Raw genomic sequence first — 21,982 nt, 5'->3', positions numbered from 1 at the left:
GCAGTCTCTGTGCGTCTGTCCGGAGATGAGCGCGCGCCGGTGCCGGCTGCTGCAGGCGTGAGGGGCGCCGAGTGCACCGTTTATCCCCTTTTATTCAAGTCTCCTTTAAAGATAATCATTAAAAGAAGAGTACCAATATGCTGAATAAAGTGGACTAATCCTCAAATAGTGCTTTAAATCGCGAAGATGCTGGCAGACATGATCGTGGAGGAGGAATTTGAAATGAAAGAGGAAGAACCGTGGTACGACAAGCAGGACCTTGAACATGGTACAGTTTCCTTCCACTCTTTGTCTCAGAAAGCTTCAAGAAACGTAACCAGGTTAAAGCTGCATTTGAGAACATGCTGCTCATGCATTAGGTTGCATTTATTATTCGTTATAATTCAACTCCTCAGCCTTGCTGTTTGTGCATTTATTAGTGAGGATTTAACGCAATTTAAATTCATGTATATTTCTCTGCAGCCTATAAATGGTTTCATAGTGAATCTTGGAGGGGGTTTAAAAAAAAAAAGGCAGGAGTCAGCAGGACAAACAGATATGCGGCAAAGTGTAGAAAAAAAACCTGTCAAGCTGTACTGCATGATTTTACTCTAATATCAATGAACATACATGTGTAAACTGCCTCTTTTATATTTTGGCTTTTCAAGCTCCATTGTTTCATTTTAATGTTGTGCTTTTATGACATGGTAGATAATTGAGGGTCACATGATGGAAAGATGGAGATTCAAAGGTGCAATCTAAATACCTGCATTCAAATGAAATGTTTGGGGTTTTTTTTTAAACGAGATTTAAAAGTGAGTTTCTGGCTGATTGCCAGTGTAAACCTCACAGAGCTGCTTGTAAGGTCCCGGTCTCTCCAATCAGTGGTGCCATAAGCAGTGAAGCACTTGTGGTTCTTCCATCTCTCCCCTGCAGACCTGCAGCTGGCGGCCGAGCTGGGGAAGACGCTCCTGGAGAGGAACCGGGAGCTGGAGCAGGGTCTCCAGCAGATGTACTCCACCAACCAGGAGCAGCTGCAGGAGATCGAGGTAAAAACACACGCCGGTCGTCAGCGTCAGACCTACGTTAGACCAGGGCGGGTTGGTTTTCTTCATGTTGAATTCAGTGTTTCCGTGGAGCTTCAGAGGATTTGTGCTTCAAAGCGATGCTGCTGTGTGATGACAGAGGTCCTACCTTCCTCTTTCCACACAATTTCAGTGGAATGATGAGTTCTTTTCTGACCTTCCATGAGAGAATATGTGGAGGCGAAAAGCTTTAAAATCGCTTTTCTTGTGATTTTGTTCTCTAAACTTCTTTTTCTCAAACATTTTGCTTCTCGATTTCCAGCTCATTCACTGCCAGAGCTTAGAAATTGAACTATTCAAGGTAAAACTGATTAAAAGGTGATTCAGCAACAGTCTCGGCAGTAAATGAAGGTTTAAAGTGTTTTTTCATTTCGTCTTTAGGTTTCATTGTTTTTAACATCAAAATAAATGTGGAAATGCAGTTTGGACTGTCAACATGATCACTTGTATGTACTTGGTTTTCTTTCTTTGGTGTTCTGCAATCAGACAGCTAAACAAAACCTATAGAAACAGGATCAGCTGGGGGGGTCAGACTCTAAATCTATTCTTGCATGTTGATGCTGACACACAGAATTAATCTCTTAAGAGCTGACGTGGACACTTGTGACGCCACTTGTGACTGTTACTGCTGATTGCTCAATATAACCAGTTTTTAAATAATTAAATATGAAATAGGCAAATAGAATAGTAAATATCAGCATATAACTAAACAGTAAATACTTACAGTATGATATGTACACAAAGAAGGGCTTGAGAGTAAAAAGTAAAAAGGACTATTTATAAAGAAAGGATAATGTTTGATGGCAACAAGAAGGAAGAATCTCCTGAGGCGTTCTATTTTGCATATCGGTGGGATTATCTGCTCCCTACCAGTGTGAAGGTCTTCCATTTGAGTAGAAACACAATAAAAAACATCTGTAGATACAGAACTGAACTGTTTGTACGGCTGGACACAGAGTTTAACCCTTTACACTTTTCAATGCTTGACTTTGGAGAAATCTCGCAAGTACCAGGAGTGTTTGACACGCCTCTTCCCTCGTGTCTTCTGTGACTCTCATTAACTCATGAGTGTGAGTTTGGTGGAGTGTGTGTGTGTGTGTGTGTGTGTCTGTATTTCCAGCTCACAGATTAGACGGCGAAAGGTTGCAACATGTCCCAACAGTTGATAAGATAAACTGTCCTCAAAGGAAGTGCTTGTTAAAGCAGTTCCATGAGGCGTTCAGGTGCCACTGCGACACACAAATGTTCTGTAGTCATAATCCCATAATATTCACAATACAGCAATAACAATAGCGCGGTGAGAATTCTGTTGACAGGGAAACATCCCAGGCTTGTTTCTTTCATTTATGATCTGTAATCTTGTGAGGAGGAACCAAAGGGGCAGTTTTCATGAGAAGGTCATTGTTCCTCCTCCCGGCTGGTCTCCCGGCATCACGTCTGTCTCTCTTCCAGTACCTGACGAAGCAGGTGGACCTCCTCCGGCAGGTCAACGACCAGCATGCCAAAGTGTACGAGCAGCTGGACGTGTCGGCCCGAGAGCTGGAGCAGAGCAACCGCAAGCTGGTGCAGGACAACAGGACGGCCCAGCAGAAGATCCAGGGGTGAGACGTGATTCATGGAACTCGTTTCTTTCAAAAAATAAAAAAATAAATCTACAAAGATATCACAGTTTGTTGTTGAGTGTTTATCTTTTCCCGTGCAGGCTGGCGGAAACTGTGGACCTGTTGCAGACGCAGGTGGAGGAGCTCCAGCAGCAGGTGGAGGACGTGAAGCTGACTCCTCGTCATCCTCACAAGCCTCCGCAGAGTCGCGGCACGCAGAGTGTGTCCTGTCTGCAGGAGCTGCAAAACACACTCAGGTGAAGAACCTCTTGCCACTGTTGGGCACATTGGTACAAACATAAGAAGTTATTTACGGCTTTTAGGCAGTCGGACGTGAGGATCTGCTGCAAAGACCTGGTTCAGTTCGAAACGCATTGTTCTTCACAATTTTGTAGACTAAATAATAACAAACTACTTGAATGTCACATCCAGAAAGTTGTGTAGTGGTTCGCTCTCCCCCTTCACTATGACAAAATGCCCGGTTCGAGTCTAGTGTACCTTCCTGTGCAGTTTGCATCTTCTCCTTATGCAAGAATGAGGAAGAGCTCATCAGGTTCCGTATTATTGTCCAAAACTATTTATTTCAGGTGAATTCATGACTCTGAATTGCCCGTAGCTGTGGCTGTGTTTGGACCGGTGCCTATCTTCCTATAGTCGGCTGGAAAACGGCTGGAGCCTTGGATGATTGAAGTTGAATATCTTTTGACTCTTTGGAGTGTTTCTTGGAGCTGTGGACGTTTAAAGGAATAGTTTGTGCATTTTAAGAAACAAAGCTTCTCATTTTGAATTTGCAGTTTCATTAACAGGTCCGTAGTGGCGCTCATGTCTGTGTCTTGATGCATGAAGACTCGACACAGCTTGTAATAACAATCTAATCTCTTTTAAACTGTGTGATGCAAGTCATAGCAACTCAAGGTCAGGGTCATGTTTATACTGCGACATTGACCGCCTTCAGATATTGACTGAATTACAGATAATAACAGTGTAAAATAAAGGAAAAAAGGAACCTTGTCGCCGAAGGTCAAGAAACTGTTACCTTCTCTTCTGAAAGAGCTCGCCACATAGGTGTGAAATTCACATTATTGAGTCAAAATGCATGAATTTAATCAGTGCCACCTTTGAAAAGCATTTAATTTACAGTTATTGTGATCTATATTTGGCTCAAGTGGAGTAAACTGGCCTTCTTTCTTCACCATGTTTAGAAATTATCTTGAAAAACAGCCGAAGGGAGGGTACAACTTACAAAAAGATGTTCCTGCATTCTGGGGAGGATGGCAGAAAATTACGCCCAAAAATATTTTTCAAAGTTTTGTTGTTTCTCCACTGCTTCAGAAGCTCTTTGTAACCTTCATTTAATCAGGCAGTAAATCCTCCTCAGCTTTATCTGGCCTCTCCTCATGAGCTAATCCTGCTCCTGCTGGCAGGAGTCCACCTCTTCAAGAACCTGCAGGTTACGTACGGCGGCTGTGGTTGTAACAGGCTCATTCATCATCTCGGTTTAATCTGAGCGGCGAGTTTAATCCCGTTTGGACGACTTCCTCAGTGCATCCAGGTCAGAAGCTGGGGGGGGGGGGGGGAGGATCGGGCTGATAAAGACTAGAGTGTGTCCTGAGGCGCAGTCAGAGTGCAGCGCGGACGGCGGGGTTGGAGGGAAAAAGGTCAAAGTCTGAGGAGAACGGCTCAAACACGCCTGGATATCTCTCTGAAGCCGATTGACTCTAATCCAATCACCTCTTTCTCCATGATAACTTTAGTTCCTCGGGCTGCCTTTCTTTTTATTTCTGTTTCTATCTGACGTTTGTTTTGGTTCAAGTCAAACGTGAACAAATCCAGCAGACAAAAGATACGTGCCAAATTTTTTCTTTCCTTTAATGTCATAAAATACTATTTTTAATTCGATTTATGGCCGTTCTGGCAAATTTTGAATGTAGGAAATCTGTTTATGCATTGCATTTTTCAGATATTTATTGTAATTTCACTAATTTTAACAGAATATAAAGATTTCTTGTCATTATATTTAAAAAAAATTCCAAAATCATTCTTGTACATAATCAATAATACCAGATGATTTGCTGAAAGCAGCGACATTTTGGAAAAAAATCTATTGATTTCCAAAACTGGCTGATGCCCTTTTCTCGTCGCTGGTGTCTGTTTGTTACTGCTGCTTCTTCTCGACACGTCACAGATAAGAAAATGAAGGCTGTGATGTTTGGTAACAGATTGGCAGTGAAAACAGACAAAACAACTGATTGGAAGTCTTCTTATGTTCTGAATCTCCAACGTTTGGGGGATATCAGCGGTTATCTTTCAGCCGCTGACGTTTCAAGGTTCAGCACGATATGACAAGATCCTGAACCGAATTTGACACAAAACAGTTTGTTGCAACAAATTTCAACATCTTTAGTGTTTTTCCGTCTTAAATATCGCAATCAGTCATACACACATTAAAAAAAAAGAAAACATGCCATTTTAAGCCATTAAATCAATAAATACATGTGGAAACTCGTGTCTTTGTCTTTGCAGGCATGACCGCGATGCTGCCGAACACCCGGACGACCTTGAGTCCGCTGCAGCGTCGTGGCGCGAGGAAGAGCAGGCGTCACTGCGACAGTCCCTCCGTGCCCTGCAGACCCAGTTCGCCACTGAGCGCGCTCGGAGGGAGGAGGCGGAGCGGGAGGCCGAGCTGCTCGCCGGAGAAAACGCCGCTCTGGAGCAGCAGCTGACGCAGATGGAGGGATGCCAGGTAGGGCCGACCGTCGCCTCGTGAGGCCTTGGATGTGAATGGAGAGAAAGGCCTGAAACACCCGCTCGAGAAGAGTTTCATTCACTGTAGCAGCTCAGAGAAGCGGTGTGGCCAAATATTAGTTTAAAATAAGAAAAAGAACTTTTATTTTGAGATTTCTCCAGACTAAGAGTGACATTTTTATTTTATTTTTTTCAGCCAGTCAAATCTCAGCCAGTGCTGGAAACAGGAAGTTGATGAAATCTGACCTTTACTTAACATGTAACCATCTTGGTGTCATAGACTAGATTAACTTCCCGCTACAGGATCTGATTAGTACAATAAAATCCCACAGTATCTCCAGTTTGATTCAACGTTCAGTAAAAATATAAAAAAGTCTGTTTATGGTGTTGCTCTAAAATATATAGTTGGTTTCTGGTTTAGAAAAATCTTTTGAATTCATTTCAATAGGCTCCAATCTGATCTAAAAATAAAACACGTCTTCAGACATGCTGTCGTTTCAGTTCCCTGAAAGTAGGACTGTCAAACAATCTTTGTCCTCCTGAAATCATCATCCGTTCGTCTTTTATCTTCAGGCCAGATTGTCTGAGCTGGAGTGTGAAGCCGAGGAGCTCCGTCAGCTCTGGAAATCCGAGTCCTCCGCCAGGTCGACCCGGCCGGACGTCATCCACGGCCTCCTGCCGGACTCCATGTTCCTCAACCCGGAGGAGGACAGCGGAGGAGAGGCGGCGGTGGCAGCGAGAAGCTCGGTCGCCCTCAAGCGCTGGGGCAGCGAGCAGATGATGAAGGCCATGAAGATGGCCGACTCCCCCGACAGGGTGTACGATCACGAGTGCTCCTGCGTGCGGCGGGCGGAGGTGGTGAAGTACCGCGGGATCTCGCTGCTGAACGAGGTGGACGCTCAGTACAGTGCCTTACAGGTGAAGTACGACGAGCTGCTGCGGCGCTGCCACCAGGGGCCGCCGCCGGAGGAGGAGGAGGAGGAAGAGCATGACGGCCAAAGCCACAAGTCGGTGCAGACTGCATCACTCGCCGCCGTCTGTCCCGTCCTCACGGACATGGGACACTTTGAGGCTGACTTTCACCAACCAGAATACAAGGAACTTTTCCGGGAGATTTTCTCGCGCATTCAGAAAACCAAAGAAGACCTGATTGAAAACAGGAGCGTGAAAAACGTACCGACTTCACATTAGAAGAAGAAACAAAGAGAACATTGTCTTCCACTTAGATATTGACATTTGGACTTTTATTTTCCCAGAAATGTTCACACAAGCGGTTCACACATTAAGAGTGACGTAGAAATCAGAAGTGCTCCATGTCTGGAATGTGGCTCATTTTGCACAGGAACAGCAGTGCCTGACGCCGCCGCCGTTGCCGCCGCCGCCGCCACCACTTTAGCCTCACTCTACCTCACTGTGCACAGACACGACGAGGACGACACATGGTCCCACTTTCACTCTCACAGGGTCCCTACTTTCTGTAAAGGCACAGACAATTTGACTGCAAATATAGAAGATATGCATTTTATTTGAAGTTACTTCAAGTAGCAGTTGGAGCAGTGGGTCTCTGGCTTTGTGTGCTGAGATCCTTCAAATTTCTTCAAGAAAACTTGAATAAGACATTTTTTACTATTTGTGGAGGACCTGAAAACCTGCACATTATGCTTTTTGTGTTTGGCCTCATTGTAATCTTTTGGCAAATCAGAGGTTAAAATAGTAAGTCCTGAGACTTTCTAACAGGCAATCTAGGGAAACCCAGAAAGTCTTCATATTGTGCACAGTGAACAAATATTGATCATGATGGAAACTTCCAAGCATCAAACTGCTTCATATCTGCAGCTGATAAAATCAGCAAATAAAGTGTCTTTTGCGTTTAAATATTGAAATAATGGAGGAAAACACTCCAAACAAAGTCCACAGAGAATAAGAGGAAGTATTTTAACATTCAGACGACCACCATAAAACCTTGTTGTGGGATTGACTCTCGTAGAAAATAAAGAAAACTCATTTTAGAGACGCTGAAGTTGGAGATTTTCATCAAAATATCTCTTAGAGGTAATGCAGTGGACTGGAATGGAGACTAAATATCGCTCCATCTACCTGCAGTAGTTAAACGTGTTCGTTCAAATCGATGCTTTGAACACAGTGAAGGACCTAAAGCAATAAGATGACTGATTTGTCCGCTCAACAATGATTTGAAAACGACTCCAAAGCGCCCAAAAGTTTAGAAAAGCCGCAAGTCACTATCATGAAAGTAAACCGGGATATAAAAAGAACAATTGCACCACTTGATATGCTTTTTGTGCTTCCCTCTTATGTAAATACTCGATAATTAATTTTATCTTTGAAACTATTAAGCAAACTAGTACATTTCTTAGTGATAGCGTTGCCTGCGCCCTTAAGAGCAACCAGTGAAGGTTGACTGATGTAGTATGCAATGTTATATTGGTGAAAACCAGTAATTCAAGGTGCTTAAATTCACAGATTTTCTTTTTAATTGTAACATATCTTTCTCAACAACAATACTTGACTGTGGTATGTTAGGTTAGATGGCGGGGAGTGAATGTCATAGTAAGAGGAAGGTCACCAATATAATAACTTATGTACTTTATAATGTCGATAATGAGTAGAAGCTTTTCTCAGCGGCAGTTGTGTTGCGATCGCTGCCTGACGTCCTGGTTTAAGGGAAACCGTGCACACACGCTGTTATTTATCTGTGAAATCACAATGAGATGCACTTTAGAGTCGCACATACATTATTAATGTTCCTCTGACACTTTACGTCGCTCCTGTATGGAGTCGATGTAAAGTGTGACGTGCTTACCTTTTCAAGTCTACTGAATAATCTGCAGTATGTATGTATGTATGTGTGTAATGGTTACGACGTGTTTTCACCTGTTTCATGACTGGACCTTGTGTTGTTGCTCTGCGCCATAAAACATGAAGCAAGATTAAACAGCAGTTCGTTGTCTTTTTCTTTCAGTCTGTCATCAATTTTAAGAGTCAAAAAGTGAATCTAATCGCATGTTTTTGGACCGTAGGAGGAACATGCAAACTCACAGAACAGAACCCCAAGTCTGGGAATACGACTAAGAGTGTTTTTGACTTTTAAAATTCTACAACACAAACAATAGATGATCTCACTGTGAGGCACCACTGTGTGGCCCTCAATCAAAGAAACAAACATCTCAACTTAACAGGGTATTTTAAGTGTATTACGGTAAAGGCCTGTAGATCATTTCCGGTTTAGTCAACAAACCTAGCCGATATATAGAAATATTATCATACCTGCTTAAGTCATATTTCATGGTGTTCATAAAAGATAAAACAATATATGACTCTATGAAGAGTTTACACCAAAATACTCGTTCGTATATTTCTACTCTTCAGAACAGGTTTAATTGTATAACACTGCTGGGGTATGAGATGAAGAGATGAATATTCATGAAAGTAGGATTTACTAGAGACATCATGGAAATGGAAATGTCATGTTACTGTTAGTTGTGGAGAAAAAAACCCATCAGAATACTGACAAAAACACAAAGATCCCCTCACTTTTTGAGATTATAGAATAGTTTTCAATTCACATGAAAAACATACAACTAAATATATTAAAGTAAAATATTTAAGTGAGCTTCATGTAGAAGTTATGGATGAATATTGGTATATCATGTGGGAAATACACTTGTCGACTGACAATTCATGAATTTGGAAAATTCTCCTGGACGAGTCTGGTTTGCGTCTTTATGACACCAAAAAAAAAGAAGAAAAGAAAGCAACTACATTGTCATCAAATCTTACCGACGAGACTGTGGAGAATTCACATTATTTAGTTCTATTATTTTGTAAAACCCCCAAAAGATTAACAAACATCGAATGAAATACAAAGAAAGCAATAGCAAGGAATTGGGGAAAGAAAACTTGTGATTGGTAAAACTAACACACACCCTGCCAACAAGCACAAGTGGAGGAATGTAGATTCTCAGGGTTCGATTGGGAATATATGTGCATGTTTGAGATTAACAAGGGGGAAAAGATGCCTTTAGTGGCTTAGAAAACTGGATCGCTGCATACTCCTTAATGTTTCAATTTAAACGTCGTCTTCGTGCCATTCTGGCTCTACAAGATGACAGAAAACTTCAGACCAGTCAACATTAAAGAGTTTATTGAGCAAAAATAAACAAACCAATGAAAAAGAAATTCACCTGCTGGTGTTTGTTGGGAGTCGTAGGAAACTTTTAAATTCAGCCTGCAGTGCAGAACACCTTCCTCTTAGTTCTACAATTCAACGTCTCGACGACGTGTTGAAAAGACGCATTCCGGGGGATTTCACAGCGTTTCGTTTGCGAGCGGGGCAGTTTGTCCTGAATGTCGTGGAAGACAGAGGCACTTTGACGGCGGCAGCATAATCACCAGCATCGGCTTCCCCTCACGCGGCGGCCGCCGGTGTTTGTCTACCTGAAGTTTAGAGATTAAATCCCAACAGATTCATGCGCAAACTGTAACAAGACTTTAATCCAAATGACTTTATTGGCTCTCATCAAAATCAGTCACTCCAAAGTTTCTCTCATAAAAGGAAAAAAAGAAAAATAAAGAACTCTACATTCAACCCAGACAAAAACCCAAACCTCAGCATCAACCATCGAATCCTCGCTCTTCTCAAAGAATTGAAGAAATGTGGGGAGAAAGTGGGAAACAAGCCACATTTGATGCAGCAGATTTCAAGTTTGTGATTGCCAAAATCATGAGAGCGAGTTAATACTTTTCCATACATTTTATCCCTTTTGGATGAGTTTGGCACTTCCTCAAGTGCCTCCACACATTAAATTCAAGCAACTGATTCCTTAAAGCTAACCTTGTCCAGAGGGCAGTATAAATATCGTACTCAGGTTTGATATCGAGTAACAAAAAAACGTCTTAAAATGAATGGGAGTGAAAGGAAATCGTGTAACAAGGCCTTTATCTTTGCTGTGTTGATCATGAAAGTAAAAAGGAGAAATGAGGAGCGCTCCGGTGCATCTGGTGGAAGTTCAATTCAAATGTAATCCAACATCATGTCATAAATGCAAGAATGGGACAAAAACGCCCGACTGATAAACCGTATACATCTTCTTACGTCTTCATTTTTGTTTACGTGATGTTTGCCTTCAGACTGTCCAGCTCAGAGTTTGTGGGGACTTCTCGTCCTCCGGTTGAGTCGGAGCGCTCACGTTAAGGTCAGATATGCTTCAGCTGAAACGAGGAACGCTTGTCGCTCTGAGCTCGGCAGACGTCTCCGTCCTCTCAGAGTTGGGGGTGGGGCTGGGCGGCGAGCTGCTGGGTCTGGCTCTCATCTCTCCGCTGCCCTCCCGCCGGTCACCTGGCAGAGGGGTGGACTGGCTGGCGGTGGCCGCGGGGGGCAGGGCTCTCTGGGTCAGGACTGTATCGTTCCTTTGAGGTACCACATCCCTCCGTGGCTGCTGCAGCACTCCTGAAACCACAGCAGACGTTAGATCGGTGGGGGAACAGCTGGACGGGGGGGGGGGGGTTTAGTCGATGTGACTCACAGCGAGGAGCCGGTCCACCTCGGCTTTGGGAACGTCTCCCAGCTCCTGTGCCAGTCGGGTTTGGATGACGTTCCTTCTGACCCGGTAGTTCCTGGTGAAGATGTCGTACAGCAGCTGGCGGTGCTGCGGGAGAACGACGGCAAAATATTTCAATAAACTGATGAAACATCGAGGATCCACGTGTCAATTAACAGCTAATATCAGACAAATGTAGACTACATATATTTATAAAACAGTGTAGACGAGAGGGAAAATGTGCATAAACTGTGCAAGGCTTACCTTTCTGGTTGATCATAGTTGATTTATAGTGTTTCTACATAATATTACATTTTAAAACAAAGGCTTTGGGCCACATTATAATTACACACCTGGCTTTAACTATACTAAGACTTTCCTGACGTTATACTCACATTACCCATGAGCCAGCACTGTATTCAGAGAGGCCAACAAGCTCCTCCTCGCATTAGGAGTAACAATCTGACCTACACTTGAGTTTTTGCAGACTAAATCTGATGTAATGAGCTTATTATTAGCCTGCTTGTTTCAGAGTGAATACAGAAGCTGCCGACTGCAGTTTCACAGCTAAACTAGAGAACATCGGAACAGACCGTCAGTGTATGTCTGAATATACATATTAACAAAAAAGTGACTCATTTTGTGTTTCCGTCACTGACGGCACCGTGTCCTACTTCTGATTCGCACAGTCGTGATGAAAGTAGTTTGAAGTTGTGATCGCTGGCTTGTGGTGTTTAGAGAGGAGCTTAGGGAGTGTTTACCTTGTCAAAGTCTTCTCCAGTTTCCCACAAGCCAAACACTTTCTGTTCATCGGAGGCGGCAGTGCTCTGAGCAGGAAACTGAGGTAGGAGTGAGAACAGAATCAGACCGGGTGACGTGAGCTTCAGTCTGCAATGTAGGCTTCCTTTCTGGATCGACCTTTTAATAACCAAGGAGTGAAATGAAATCTCTGCAGCGCACAACAATATGCCAATTGTGTTAAAAAACATTTCCACAAGTTACAAACAATCAAATTACAATTCTTCTCACTTCGGACACTTTCACTCTGCAACTTTATGTCAAACAAGCAAAATTCTAACCGTTTTATAATGTGCAGTATTAACTAATACTTCAAGCAAAACAGACACTCGCCACATATTTCATTCTTATTTACTGGTATTTTCACACCACACTGTTATGTGCAGTATTTTTTATTCATTTTCCATTTATTTTGCTCACTTACTTCCACATTCGTACTTCAGTCAAAGGTTTATTGTTAAAATGTTTTATAGTAGAGTGTTTATCGTTTCCTGTTTTTTGTATATTGTATATTCCGCTTCTTTTTTTTTTTTTTTTTTACCTTTTTAGCTGCTGAAACAAGTAAATATCCCCATTGAAGGATAAATAAAGTCTAAGTTAATATAATGTAATCAAATGAAGCAATGACTCCACAGATTATGAGAATATAAGTCACTTTTGTGCAGAAGCCTAAAAAACAGGCTCAATTTCAAACGGTAAGCCTAAAATCAAAATCATTTAAAGAGACTATAAATTTCTTGTATTGTAAATAAAATGGTTATTTCTTCCCCCGCAGTTTTTATGAATTCCAAAAGCATTACCAAACTGGCCTCAAACTGCAGCTTTTTGTTTTTTGAAACACCAAACCATCGGAAAGAAATGTTGAAAGACTAATTATTACACGTGGTGTTTTATTTATTTCATAAATGAGACATGGGGGGGGGGGGGGATCCACTAAAATCTGACCCGTCTGCAAAAAATAAATAAAATCAAAAAACACTCCTTCTGTGTGGCGTGAATGATAGGTACAGCACTTGTAAGTACTTTTGCAGTGTTTGAACATTTAAATAACAATACTGGGATATCACGGATCACTGTACTCCTTTTGGTCACGATGACATCAACGATTACAAGCCGTCATAACCACGCTGGCCAGACAGCGCGGGCAGTGAGGATCCTAGCTGACTGGGCAGTGACCGATGACCGGCTGGGAGGACGACTCCAGCAGATCTGGAATCAGCAGAGTTTTGTAAACAAGCTTGAGGCTTAACCCCTCGCTGAGCGGTAATGAGCTTAGCTTCCAGGCTAATAATCTGTTGCATAACGAAGATGGCATTGGCCCACGGCCTCCACCCAGGCGGGGGTGGGGGCCGCTCAGGGCAGGAGACGCTGTGGCACAGACCACGCCGCTACAGCACAGACCACGCCGCTACAGCACAGACCACGCCGCTACGGCGGGTTGAAAACAGACCACTCCTGTCTATATTAAGCACACAAACGGAAACACAAGCCTAAACACACAACAGTGCCACAGACGGAGGTATCAGGTGGCTCCGGAGACGATAGAGCAACCTGAGAGCCGGGTCGGCACCACTTCAGTGCACCGACTCCTTAGCAGGCGCTCACAAGCAAAACGACAGTTAAAGTCGTTATTCTGAGGAAGAAATCCGATAGCGAAGCCCGAGAAGAGAGAAACCCCCTTCACTCGGCACCGGATGGCCGTTTGAACGACGCGGTAAGAGGAGCGGCGAGATCGTCGTGTTACGATCTGAGCTCCTCTGACACACAATCAACCACCAACACTAGAAGTTGCCACGGTTCCTGTTGTGCGGCTGCATCGCTCTGCTTCATGTGCTTCTTCCTTCTGCTTTCAGTGATGTGGGAAATATCCTTTCAACATCCTGCTGCAGCAAATTTCAAAATCTGCCGCTTTCCTGGTTTCTCACAGAAAACTAGAGACGATTTCTTCACTAAATGGTCTGAAAGAAAGTAAATGTTTGTATCAGAGTAACTCATCATTTTAGATATTAATCCAGTTTTGGTTTCAGTTCTTGATTTGTAAACTTTCTTGTTTTTTCTTGTTAACCCAGCCCACTGTTACCTCTAATGGACTGGACCAGGAAAATAATAGATACTAAACTTTGAACGACTCCACATCTTCCCTTTGTTTTCCATAAGAGTACATCCTATAAAAAGTCAACACTGACTGAGCTTTCAACATGCCAGCTGTTACTTTTATGAAAAAGTTCATGTTTTACCATATTTATCTTATAAGATCTGCAGAATTTCACAAAAAATAATATATTTGATTTCATCTGGAAAGTAAATTTGGGGACGCTGAGCAACTGTATAATCTTTAGTTGTGGTTATATTTAATCGTCATTTCGACTTTAAGGATTGAGGGAAGTGAAAAGCATCAACTGATCAGAGCATCAGGAGATGATGTTCGGTAGCGAATACTCACAGGCACCATAATCTGTTTGCAGTGGCAGAGCAGCACGGCGTCCTGCAGCATGTGGTCGGAGATGGAGGGGAAGACGCTGCGTCCCGCCGGCATGGAGGCCAGGTGGAGGTTGAACAGCCTCTTCAGCTCGTTCAGCGTCACCACAAAATGCTTCCGGAAAGTCTTTAACACAAAGTCCTGCAGCTCCGCGGAGGCCGCGCTGGCGGGACTCCCGCCGTTGCCGTTAGTGTGATCGAAGCCGGGGGAGGCGGCGCTGGGGTAACCGTTCACAGAACCGTTGGGGATGATGGATAAGGAAGAGGAGGAGGAGGAGGTGTCCATCGGCTCCTCGTCGCCGTCGTTGACGGGCTCCTGCTTGACGTGAAAGCTGCTCTCGGCACGTCTGCCGTCGAGGTCCTTCTGTAGTGACGGTCGCTTCTCCTGAGCCCGCTGCTGAGCCATCTTCAGACGCTGCTCGCCGCTCACGTGGACGGGCTCTGGAACGACAGACGTCAACGAGTGAAGCCAAGTCACCGCAGCAAAGAGGTTAAAACTTTTAATGAAGGAATCTCACCTGGTTGAGGGGAATTCTTTGGCATGAAGTCTTCTTTAGAGAAATTAAACACTTTTTCCAACCTTCAGGAAAAAAAAAAAAAAAAAAAATGATTAAAACAGAAAACCCAGCATCTGTACTCCATTACATTAGCTGCTTCTAATTTCAGGGGTTATTGTTATTTGTACTTCTCTGAATCTGTACTTGTTGACTTTTATGCAAGTAATTTGTACTGTACATCTGCACTTTTTTACCATAACTAAAGGACACAAGTACTTTTGCAACTTTTGACCCACGAAAACACTCGGCGGGATTTAAACACGTTGGTAGGAAGTTCAATATGTAACCTACTTGCTCTGAATGCCGAGCCACAGCATGTTCTGCCTGTGGGCAACATCTGGGTGTTTCTTAATGAAGTCTCCGTCAGTAGGCAGCAGGAACTCCCAGCCGCGGTTGATGCGCGGCACTGCCACTTGCTCCAGGAACTCCTTCACGTCCTCTGGCGGAAGCTGAGGGAGCGAGATGTCAGCTGTGAAACAAAACGCTGCCTCGGCGGTGACGGGACGGCGGTGACGGGACGGCGGTGACGGGACGGCGCAGACGGGACGGCGCAGACGCTCCGGCCTCAGGGCGGAGATTACGAAACACTGTGTCGCGGTAGCGACATTAACAAGCAGGGATCATCACGACTGTACTAACATCCTCCGACTATGTGCTGTGTGTGTAACCTCCTTGAGGGACTAATTTAAAAAGCAACGAGCCTCTCCACTGTGTGCAGAAATAAAACCGTTTACGCAACGACTTCCTATTTAGAATCCTTCTTAATTAGCAAACTCGTGGGAAAATTCTCATCCATCCATTAATATTCTGTTTGGTCCTTACTTTGATGATGGATGTAATCTCCTTTCTCATCACAGAGCGTTCCAGAGTGAATCTCCACATCTAGATATAGAGAAAAAAAACCAGGACATATTTACAATAATGATCAAATCCTGAAGCGCACCATCAAAGATTAGATTCTGTGTTAAAAAGGTACAAAAACCTTTCCAGCTCACCACAAAGTCTCGGCCCCGACAGAGGACTTCAGCCGGGACGCCGCTGTGAGGACTGCACGTGTTTTTTGGATACAAGACGTCACTGTCGGTGTGAGAAATACAGAATTAGGCTCGTTTAACATAAAAGCACAAGTCAATTCAGCCGTTTCACAGGCGTCAACACAGCAAATCAGTTACTCTCACTGCTGCTTTTCACAAAGGACATCTTCCTGCCGGGATTCAAACCCGGACCCATCCCCACTCAAAAAAGAAAACTGGTGCATCACAGAAAATGTAAAACAATGGAACTTCTGATTTTAGAAATTATTCTAGTTTTTTTTTTATATTCCCTATGATTCTAGCATCTCAAAATATTAAAATGTGATGTTCTTCCTATTCTTAAAAAAAAAAAAAACAGACTTCCACAAAAACAATTAAAACTTAGGAGCATGAAGTCTTTACTTTTCATGCTGTGTGAGTGAAAAGACATTTTTCATAAACTTTTTATGAATTTCTTCTGAATTACATTTTTCCTTTCTAATCGTCTCTTAGACGTTGTGGTTAAGCTAAACATACCATACATCTGTAACGTCCAGGCTACTATACTTCTGAGTCATATGTCAAGTCTCACCTTTTCACAACCCAGTTCCCCTGAACCAGCAGCGCCACCTGCTGGATGCAGCGTAGTACTGAGGTCGAGTCGGTGCCCGAAGCGAGAAGGCCCATCAGGTTGGCAAAAGGCATTACCTTGACTGAGGACAGAGAGAGGTTTCGATAAAAAAAATAAAGGGGGGGCAGATTTTAATTAAGAAAAGGACAATCAAATGTGTTTAAAAGTAAGAAGATTTTGTGATATAAAACTAAAGTCTAAAGAAAAGCTTGTAAACAGACAAGGCCTCAACCAAAAGGCTGATTTCTGCTAAAAAGTGAAATAAATAAAAGATGCACCACAAACATTTGAATATTTATTCAAACGTTTCATCGGTTAGTTCTACACTGATACCAAATAAATTACGTTTCAGAGCTTTATTGATAACCCTAACCCTCTTTCTTGCTCAGGAAACCTAAGTAGTGACCTGCCAGCAGCAAGATTTGACCCCTGGATCCCAAGTCCACTTCTCTAACCTCCAACGCACAAAACAAAATTTAAAACAGCCAATACTAATAAACAAATATTCTGAGATTGTGTACGTTTGATTTTTGTGACTTAGTTCAATTAATCACAAACAGAACAAAAATACTTTGGCATATACAAGTGTATGTGTGATAAATAGAAATGTGGATTTGAACCTGTCGGATTAACATGATTGAAAAAAAATAAACATTTTAATCTAATTATTTTAGATGCATCTGTATGACTATCCTGGAATATAGCAGAAAAAATGTTGGAGCCTTTACTTGTTGAAAAGAGGGCCTGCTTTGACCCATACGTCATCACATGTGATGTCTATGTTATATCTGGTGCAATATAAATTGAATTTATGAGTAACGAGTGATCAGTCTTCGTCGATGACCCACCGTTCTTCATCAGGGCCTTGATTTGGTCCCCCAGTGGGAGGGTGCGGAGTTGAGCCATGGAGAAGACATTACTGGGCCCTACAGGCTTTATACTAAACGAGAAACGCAGAGTTAGTGACAAGCCTCATGAATACACACACTGGTTAAAAAGAGAGAGGGACTCTTACACTTTCTCTTCAGCAAGAGGAGGCATCAGCATTGTGAGGTATTCCCTGAGGAAGTGAGAGGAGACACCAGGTGTAATCAGCATAATTTTATAGTTAAATGTCATCACAACATTTTCAGTGGGTGGGTGGATAAAGTAAAGAGTGCAGCTCCAAGTCCATGTTCGTATCACAATGAGATAATTCAAATGTTTAAAGTGTCTTTCCTGGATACTCACTTTGGAGTTTTGACTAGTTCAGAGTTCTGCGATGCATCCGCTGACTGACAGAACAGGTACTGCCTTTCATGCTCTGAGCGGCTGTCCTGAATTCAAACACAAGACGATTCATGAACACGACGAACATCTCTGATAACGGTTACACAAGAGATACTTTCAGCCCGGTGAACACTTTCTGTACCTTCACGCCGTGGTAGTGCAGGTGAACCCAGGGCTCCTCCGCTTGCTTCTTCTGGAGGAATTCATACGACTGGATCCTCCTCTGTCGGGCCTGCTCCGACTCGGGCCGAGCAAACCTCACCTAGAAGAGTAGAAGAAGTGTGTTGGGATTGGCAGGCTGAGCTACGTTCACGAGGGGAGTTTGTAAGAGTCTTTACCGTGATGGCCTTGGCTTCTTCCTCAGCTTCGTCCTGAGAAGAGTCTCCACCTGCAGGCGGAAGAGTCTGGTCATATACAAGCAACCAACAACCTCAATATCCATCAACATCCAAAAAGAATTGAAATCAGTCATAAACATGATCAGAAATTGAGATCTGACGATGACACACATTGGATCGAGAAAGTTTCTTAGGGACAGAGATATCTGATCTTCATGACTGAGTGGGAAGAGGAAGTATGGATGGAAGAAGCGAAGCAGACAAACCTTCATTGGCTGCCTCTCGCTCTCTGGTCTTGTTGTCAGCTTTGTCCAGGTAAGAGAAGCTGGGCCGCATCTGAAGGATTCCTGTCAGAGGCGTGATGTGAAGCTCACCTGGTGATGTGAATCAGTGGAATTACTTTGCTGTGGTTGATCACCGGCATCGAGCAGGACGACTGTAATTTGTTTAGTGTATAAAAATCCCAATTTATTGTATGATAAGAAGGTACAGATAACAGAGGAGTTCAAAAACAAGCTGGTCATGGTAGACTTGGGCCTTTGTCTTTGAGAGTGAATGGCTGTACTAAAGTAATTCCTACAAGGCCTTCTGGACATGTGGTGGTCATAAAAGTTGAGTTTACAAGAGGCAAGGTAAAACCACCAACGCCTGTAAACCAAACCTTATAGTGTGGACTGGATCAACATTATCTGGCTAACAATGTAAACACACGGCGGGATGGCTGAATGCAGCTCAACGGTGGAAGATAAAGAGAGGACTCTGAACAGAGCAAAAGACCTTTGAGTATCTACAGCAGCACTGTCAGGCCAAACAAAAGCACTGCTGGACAACGTAAAGCAGCTCAGACCTTTGCGAAACACAGCAGCAGCATATCTGGAGGTGTTGGTAGTGGCCTGGATGGAGGAGAACGTCTGCTTATCCATCATTTTGCTGCAGAGGGAAAGTAAAAAGAAAAACTGTGAAATCAGCAGCCGGGCAGATAAACTGCATAACAATCCAGTCAAAAACTGGTTTCTGAACATAATTCAATCCTGAAAGGGGGATTAAAACTGAGACTAATTCTTACTTGATAAACGTTACAAAAGTTGCCTTCAACATTCGTTCAAGGATAAAAAAATATGTACGTACGCTGAGTAGGTGCTGTTCTCTTCGTACGTCGAGCCGTCCACATTCAGAGCGATCTGCTCGCCTTTACTACGACAGTAGTTTGGACTCACTGTGTTGATGGCCATGTCCAGCTCCACCTGTGTAACCAGGAAACAATGATGACAATAGGCCGAAGCTTATATTACCAACAAAAGTAACACCAAAGGACAAAACATAAATCCACATTCAGGGTTAAAACCGAATGAGAAAAGACGTGAGGGAGGCTTTTTACCCTCTGCTGCTTGGGTTTGATCTTCGCCGCTAAATGATTGATGTCGTCGTAGGTCATGATGGACGGTCGAACGGGATACTGCGTCAAGAAGCAAAAAAAATACAAACAAGAAGAAAACCTCAATCCCACCACTAGAAGGCCAGATATCTTTAAGTCTGAGAGAAGCAGTAATTAATCTGATTGTTTTGGTGACATTAACCTGAGTTTTGCTTTTCTAACAAAATGTTTAGGAAAAACAAATCTCTGGATTTCTTTGCACATTTAAAAAAAAAAAAAAGCTATTTAAAGACATATAAGCAGATGCAGGAAATAATCTCACCTGGAAGAGATACAGCTTTTCTGCAAGGCTTTTGGCAAGATACACATCAATCTAGAAGAAATTGAAACGGACATGAAAATGAATTCACAAATACATTTTTCAGATTAAAATTTTTTTTCCAACAAAGTTACAACTCAAGCACAGCATTTTAATTATCATTATTCTTATTACTATTACTGACAGTTGATCAGTTTTCTCATCCATTTTTACTCATGCACAGTGACTTCTTTTACCGAGATAAATTATACTCAGCGTTATATCCAAAAACTGTTTTACACCAACAGTTACTTTCTATCACTGAGTCCGTGTCACCCTCACTAAAAACGAACTGCGGGCAAAGATTATCTAGTTTATGACTGACTATCAAAAGTAATGCAAACAGTAAATCGACATGCTGTTGAATCATTGTCTTTAAAAATAGTTTGTGCTTTTATGTTTACTGCGTGTCTCCTGGTGGTTGTTTTGCGTCTCTTGATCTTCTATCAACTCCACCACTGACTTGAAATAACGTATTTTCAGACTATGTGACAAACATAACAAAGATCAGTCACACAGCATTTATCAGTCTCTATCTATATGAAAATGTGAGAAACTGAATTTTTAAAGATGTATATTTCTCCTTGATATCCCCTCCCTCCTCAACTGTTACACCAACCATCTCCATCTTCAATGCACCCATTGATCTTCTGGGATCCATCCATCCTTTGAATGATTAATCCACTGCCACTAGTCACCATTTCAATCTGGCCTCTTTAACTTCAGTCAGATCTCTTAAAGCAGTGTAAGTTAGGTAAAGACGCATCTATCCAAAGATTGCAGCTAATCTATTGAGTATTCCCTTTGACACAACCGTAGTTGAACCACATGTAACGTGTATTTTTGGATAGCGATGAGAGCTACAACAAGAATCTTTTTAACATGCTTCAGCTGTGAAAGATAGTCATTACAGATGGTAGGATTCTTCATACCTCCTCTATGATGGGGTCATCATCATCCCCGCTGGCCATACTGATGTGATCAGAGCTAGGGTGGGTGAGAGATCTCAGGGATCCAACCTACACACACACACACACACACACACACACACACACACACACACACACACACACACACACACACACACACACACACACACACACACACACACACACACACACACACACACACACACACACACACACACACACACACACACACACACACACACACACACACACACACACACACCAGTTACTGTAAGCTTGTGGCTACACCCAGACTGTTAACAAAGAACACAGATGACATGCAGCTGGTGCAGTAGGAAAATGATCCAGCTTCACATTTAGCTCATAATCCATTGCAGATCAGTCGAGGTGTGTTTAAATATCTCTTTGCAGAGGGTTTTGGCCGAGAATGACTCATTAAAACAGGCATGTGGCTCTTGAAAGCAGCCATGCAGCCTGTCAGTGATGCTTTCACTGACACAGGTAAAACTCACATGATGTAAGACTCAGCAATCCACATTAAAAACCAGTTTGACAGACAAACAATTTGTCATAAAGAGCGTGTACGTTGTACACATTAAACTGCGTAGTCAGACGGTCATGTCACAATTCACAGAGAAGTACTTTTAAAACAATTTCCTAGTTTGTCACAGCGTTAGCCTGGCTAGCATAGCTAGCCAAGCAACCTTTGCGCAGTGTGATAGAAACCTGAGCTTCAATGAAGGTTATCAGGACATCAAAGATAAACACGTGAAAAAGAAAGCTGCACCAAGGGCAACAACATGAGAGCCTCTAAATCTGCTGAATAAACGACGGTGTGAGCGAACGGGCTGTTAACCGGTGGCAGTTAGCCTAGCTTCGGCATGCCAGTCAAAATAACAGAGATGAGCCTGGCAGCGGGCCTCGATTAAACACGTCTGTTTGTCCACGACAGACACGCAGGAGTGCACTCCGTCCTCACCTGCACACTTCACCGGACACTTCTGGCTCTCTCATCCGTGTGTGGACAGTCCCGCAGCGTGAGGCACAGGCAGGACAAGTGAGACAGTCTCAGCTGAGGTCTGCCGCTGAGGGGACCATGTTGACTCCGCTCACACAGACACGTGGGGAGGAGCCCGGACCCACAATGCACAGCGAGTCCACCTAAACGATTGTCTTTTTTCTCAGTCATTTGATTCTTACAGTCGTCACGATGAAGGGAGGATGATGGTCTTCGATATTGTGAGGTGACCATTATTAAAGAGAAAATC

At 43.1% G+C, this 21,982-nt stretch overlaps 2 protein-coding genes across 3 annotated transcripts; one reads left to right on the top strand and one right to left on the bottom strand.

The window, feature by feature from the left end:
- LOC308106694 (cerebellar degeneration-related protein 2-like) lies at positions 1-8,378 on the top strand. Its single transcript, XM_080458582.1, has 6 exons — positions 1-268; positions 916-1,028; positions 2,517-2,665; positions 2,767-2,922; positions 5,189-5,408; positions 5,984-8,378. Exons 1-6 carry the CDS (start codon positions 187-189, stop codon positions 6,599-6,601), a joined length of 1,338 nt encoding a protein of 445 aa, XP_080314708.1. The 5' UTR covers positions 1-186; the 3' UTR covers positions 6,602-8,378.
- A 1,172-nt stretch (positions 8,379-9,550) lies between these two features.
- Positions 9,551-21,849, bottom strand: polr3e (polymerase (RNA) III (DNA directed) polypeptide E). 2 transcript variants are annotated; one of them, XM_080484629.1, is made up of 21 exons: positions 21,694-21,849; positions 20,718-20,804; positions 19,750-19,800; positions 19,431-19,508; positions 19,181-19,296; positions 18,900-18,982; positions 18,319-18,426; positions 18,053-18,102; positions 17,857-17,976; positions 17,676-17,761; positions 17,461-17,505; positions 17,294-17,385; positions 16,407-16,527; positions 15,797-15,878; positions 15,624-15,683; positions 15,093-15,250; positions 14,763-14,824; positions 14,210-14,685; positions 11,730-11,807; positions 10,954-11,076; positions 9,551-10,877 (listed from the first exon to the last, which is right to left on the bottom strand). In XM_080484629.1, the coding sequence occupies exons 2-21, from the start codon at positions 20,754-20,756 to the stop codon at positions 10,821-10,823; spliced, it is 2,085 nt and encodes a 694-aa protein (XP_080340755.1). In that variant the 5' UTR covers positions 20,757-20,804; positions 21,694-21,849; the 3' UTR covers positions 9,551-10,820. The 2 variants fall into 2 exon arrangements, with proteins under 2 accessions (XP_080340755.1, XP_080340756.1); XM_080484630.1 differs by lacking the exon at positions 20,718-20,804 and having other exon boundaries at positions 21,694-21,842.
- Between the last annotated feature and the right edge of the window lie 133 nt (positions 21,850-21,982).

This window comes from Lipophrys pholis (assembly GCF_963383615.2).
Source record: "Lipophrys pholis genome assembly, chromosome: 1".
In the NCBI taxonomy this organism is placed as follows: Eukaryota; Metazoa; Chordata; class Actinopteri; order Blenniiformes; family Blenniidae; genus Lipophrys; species Lipophrys pholis.
This window is presented reverse-complemented; position numbering and strand designations above follow the sequence as displayed.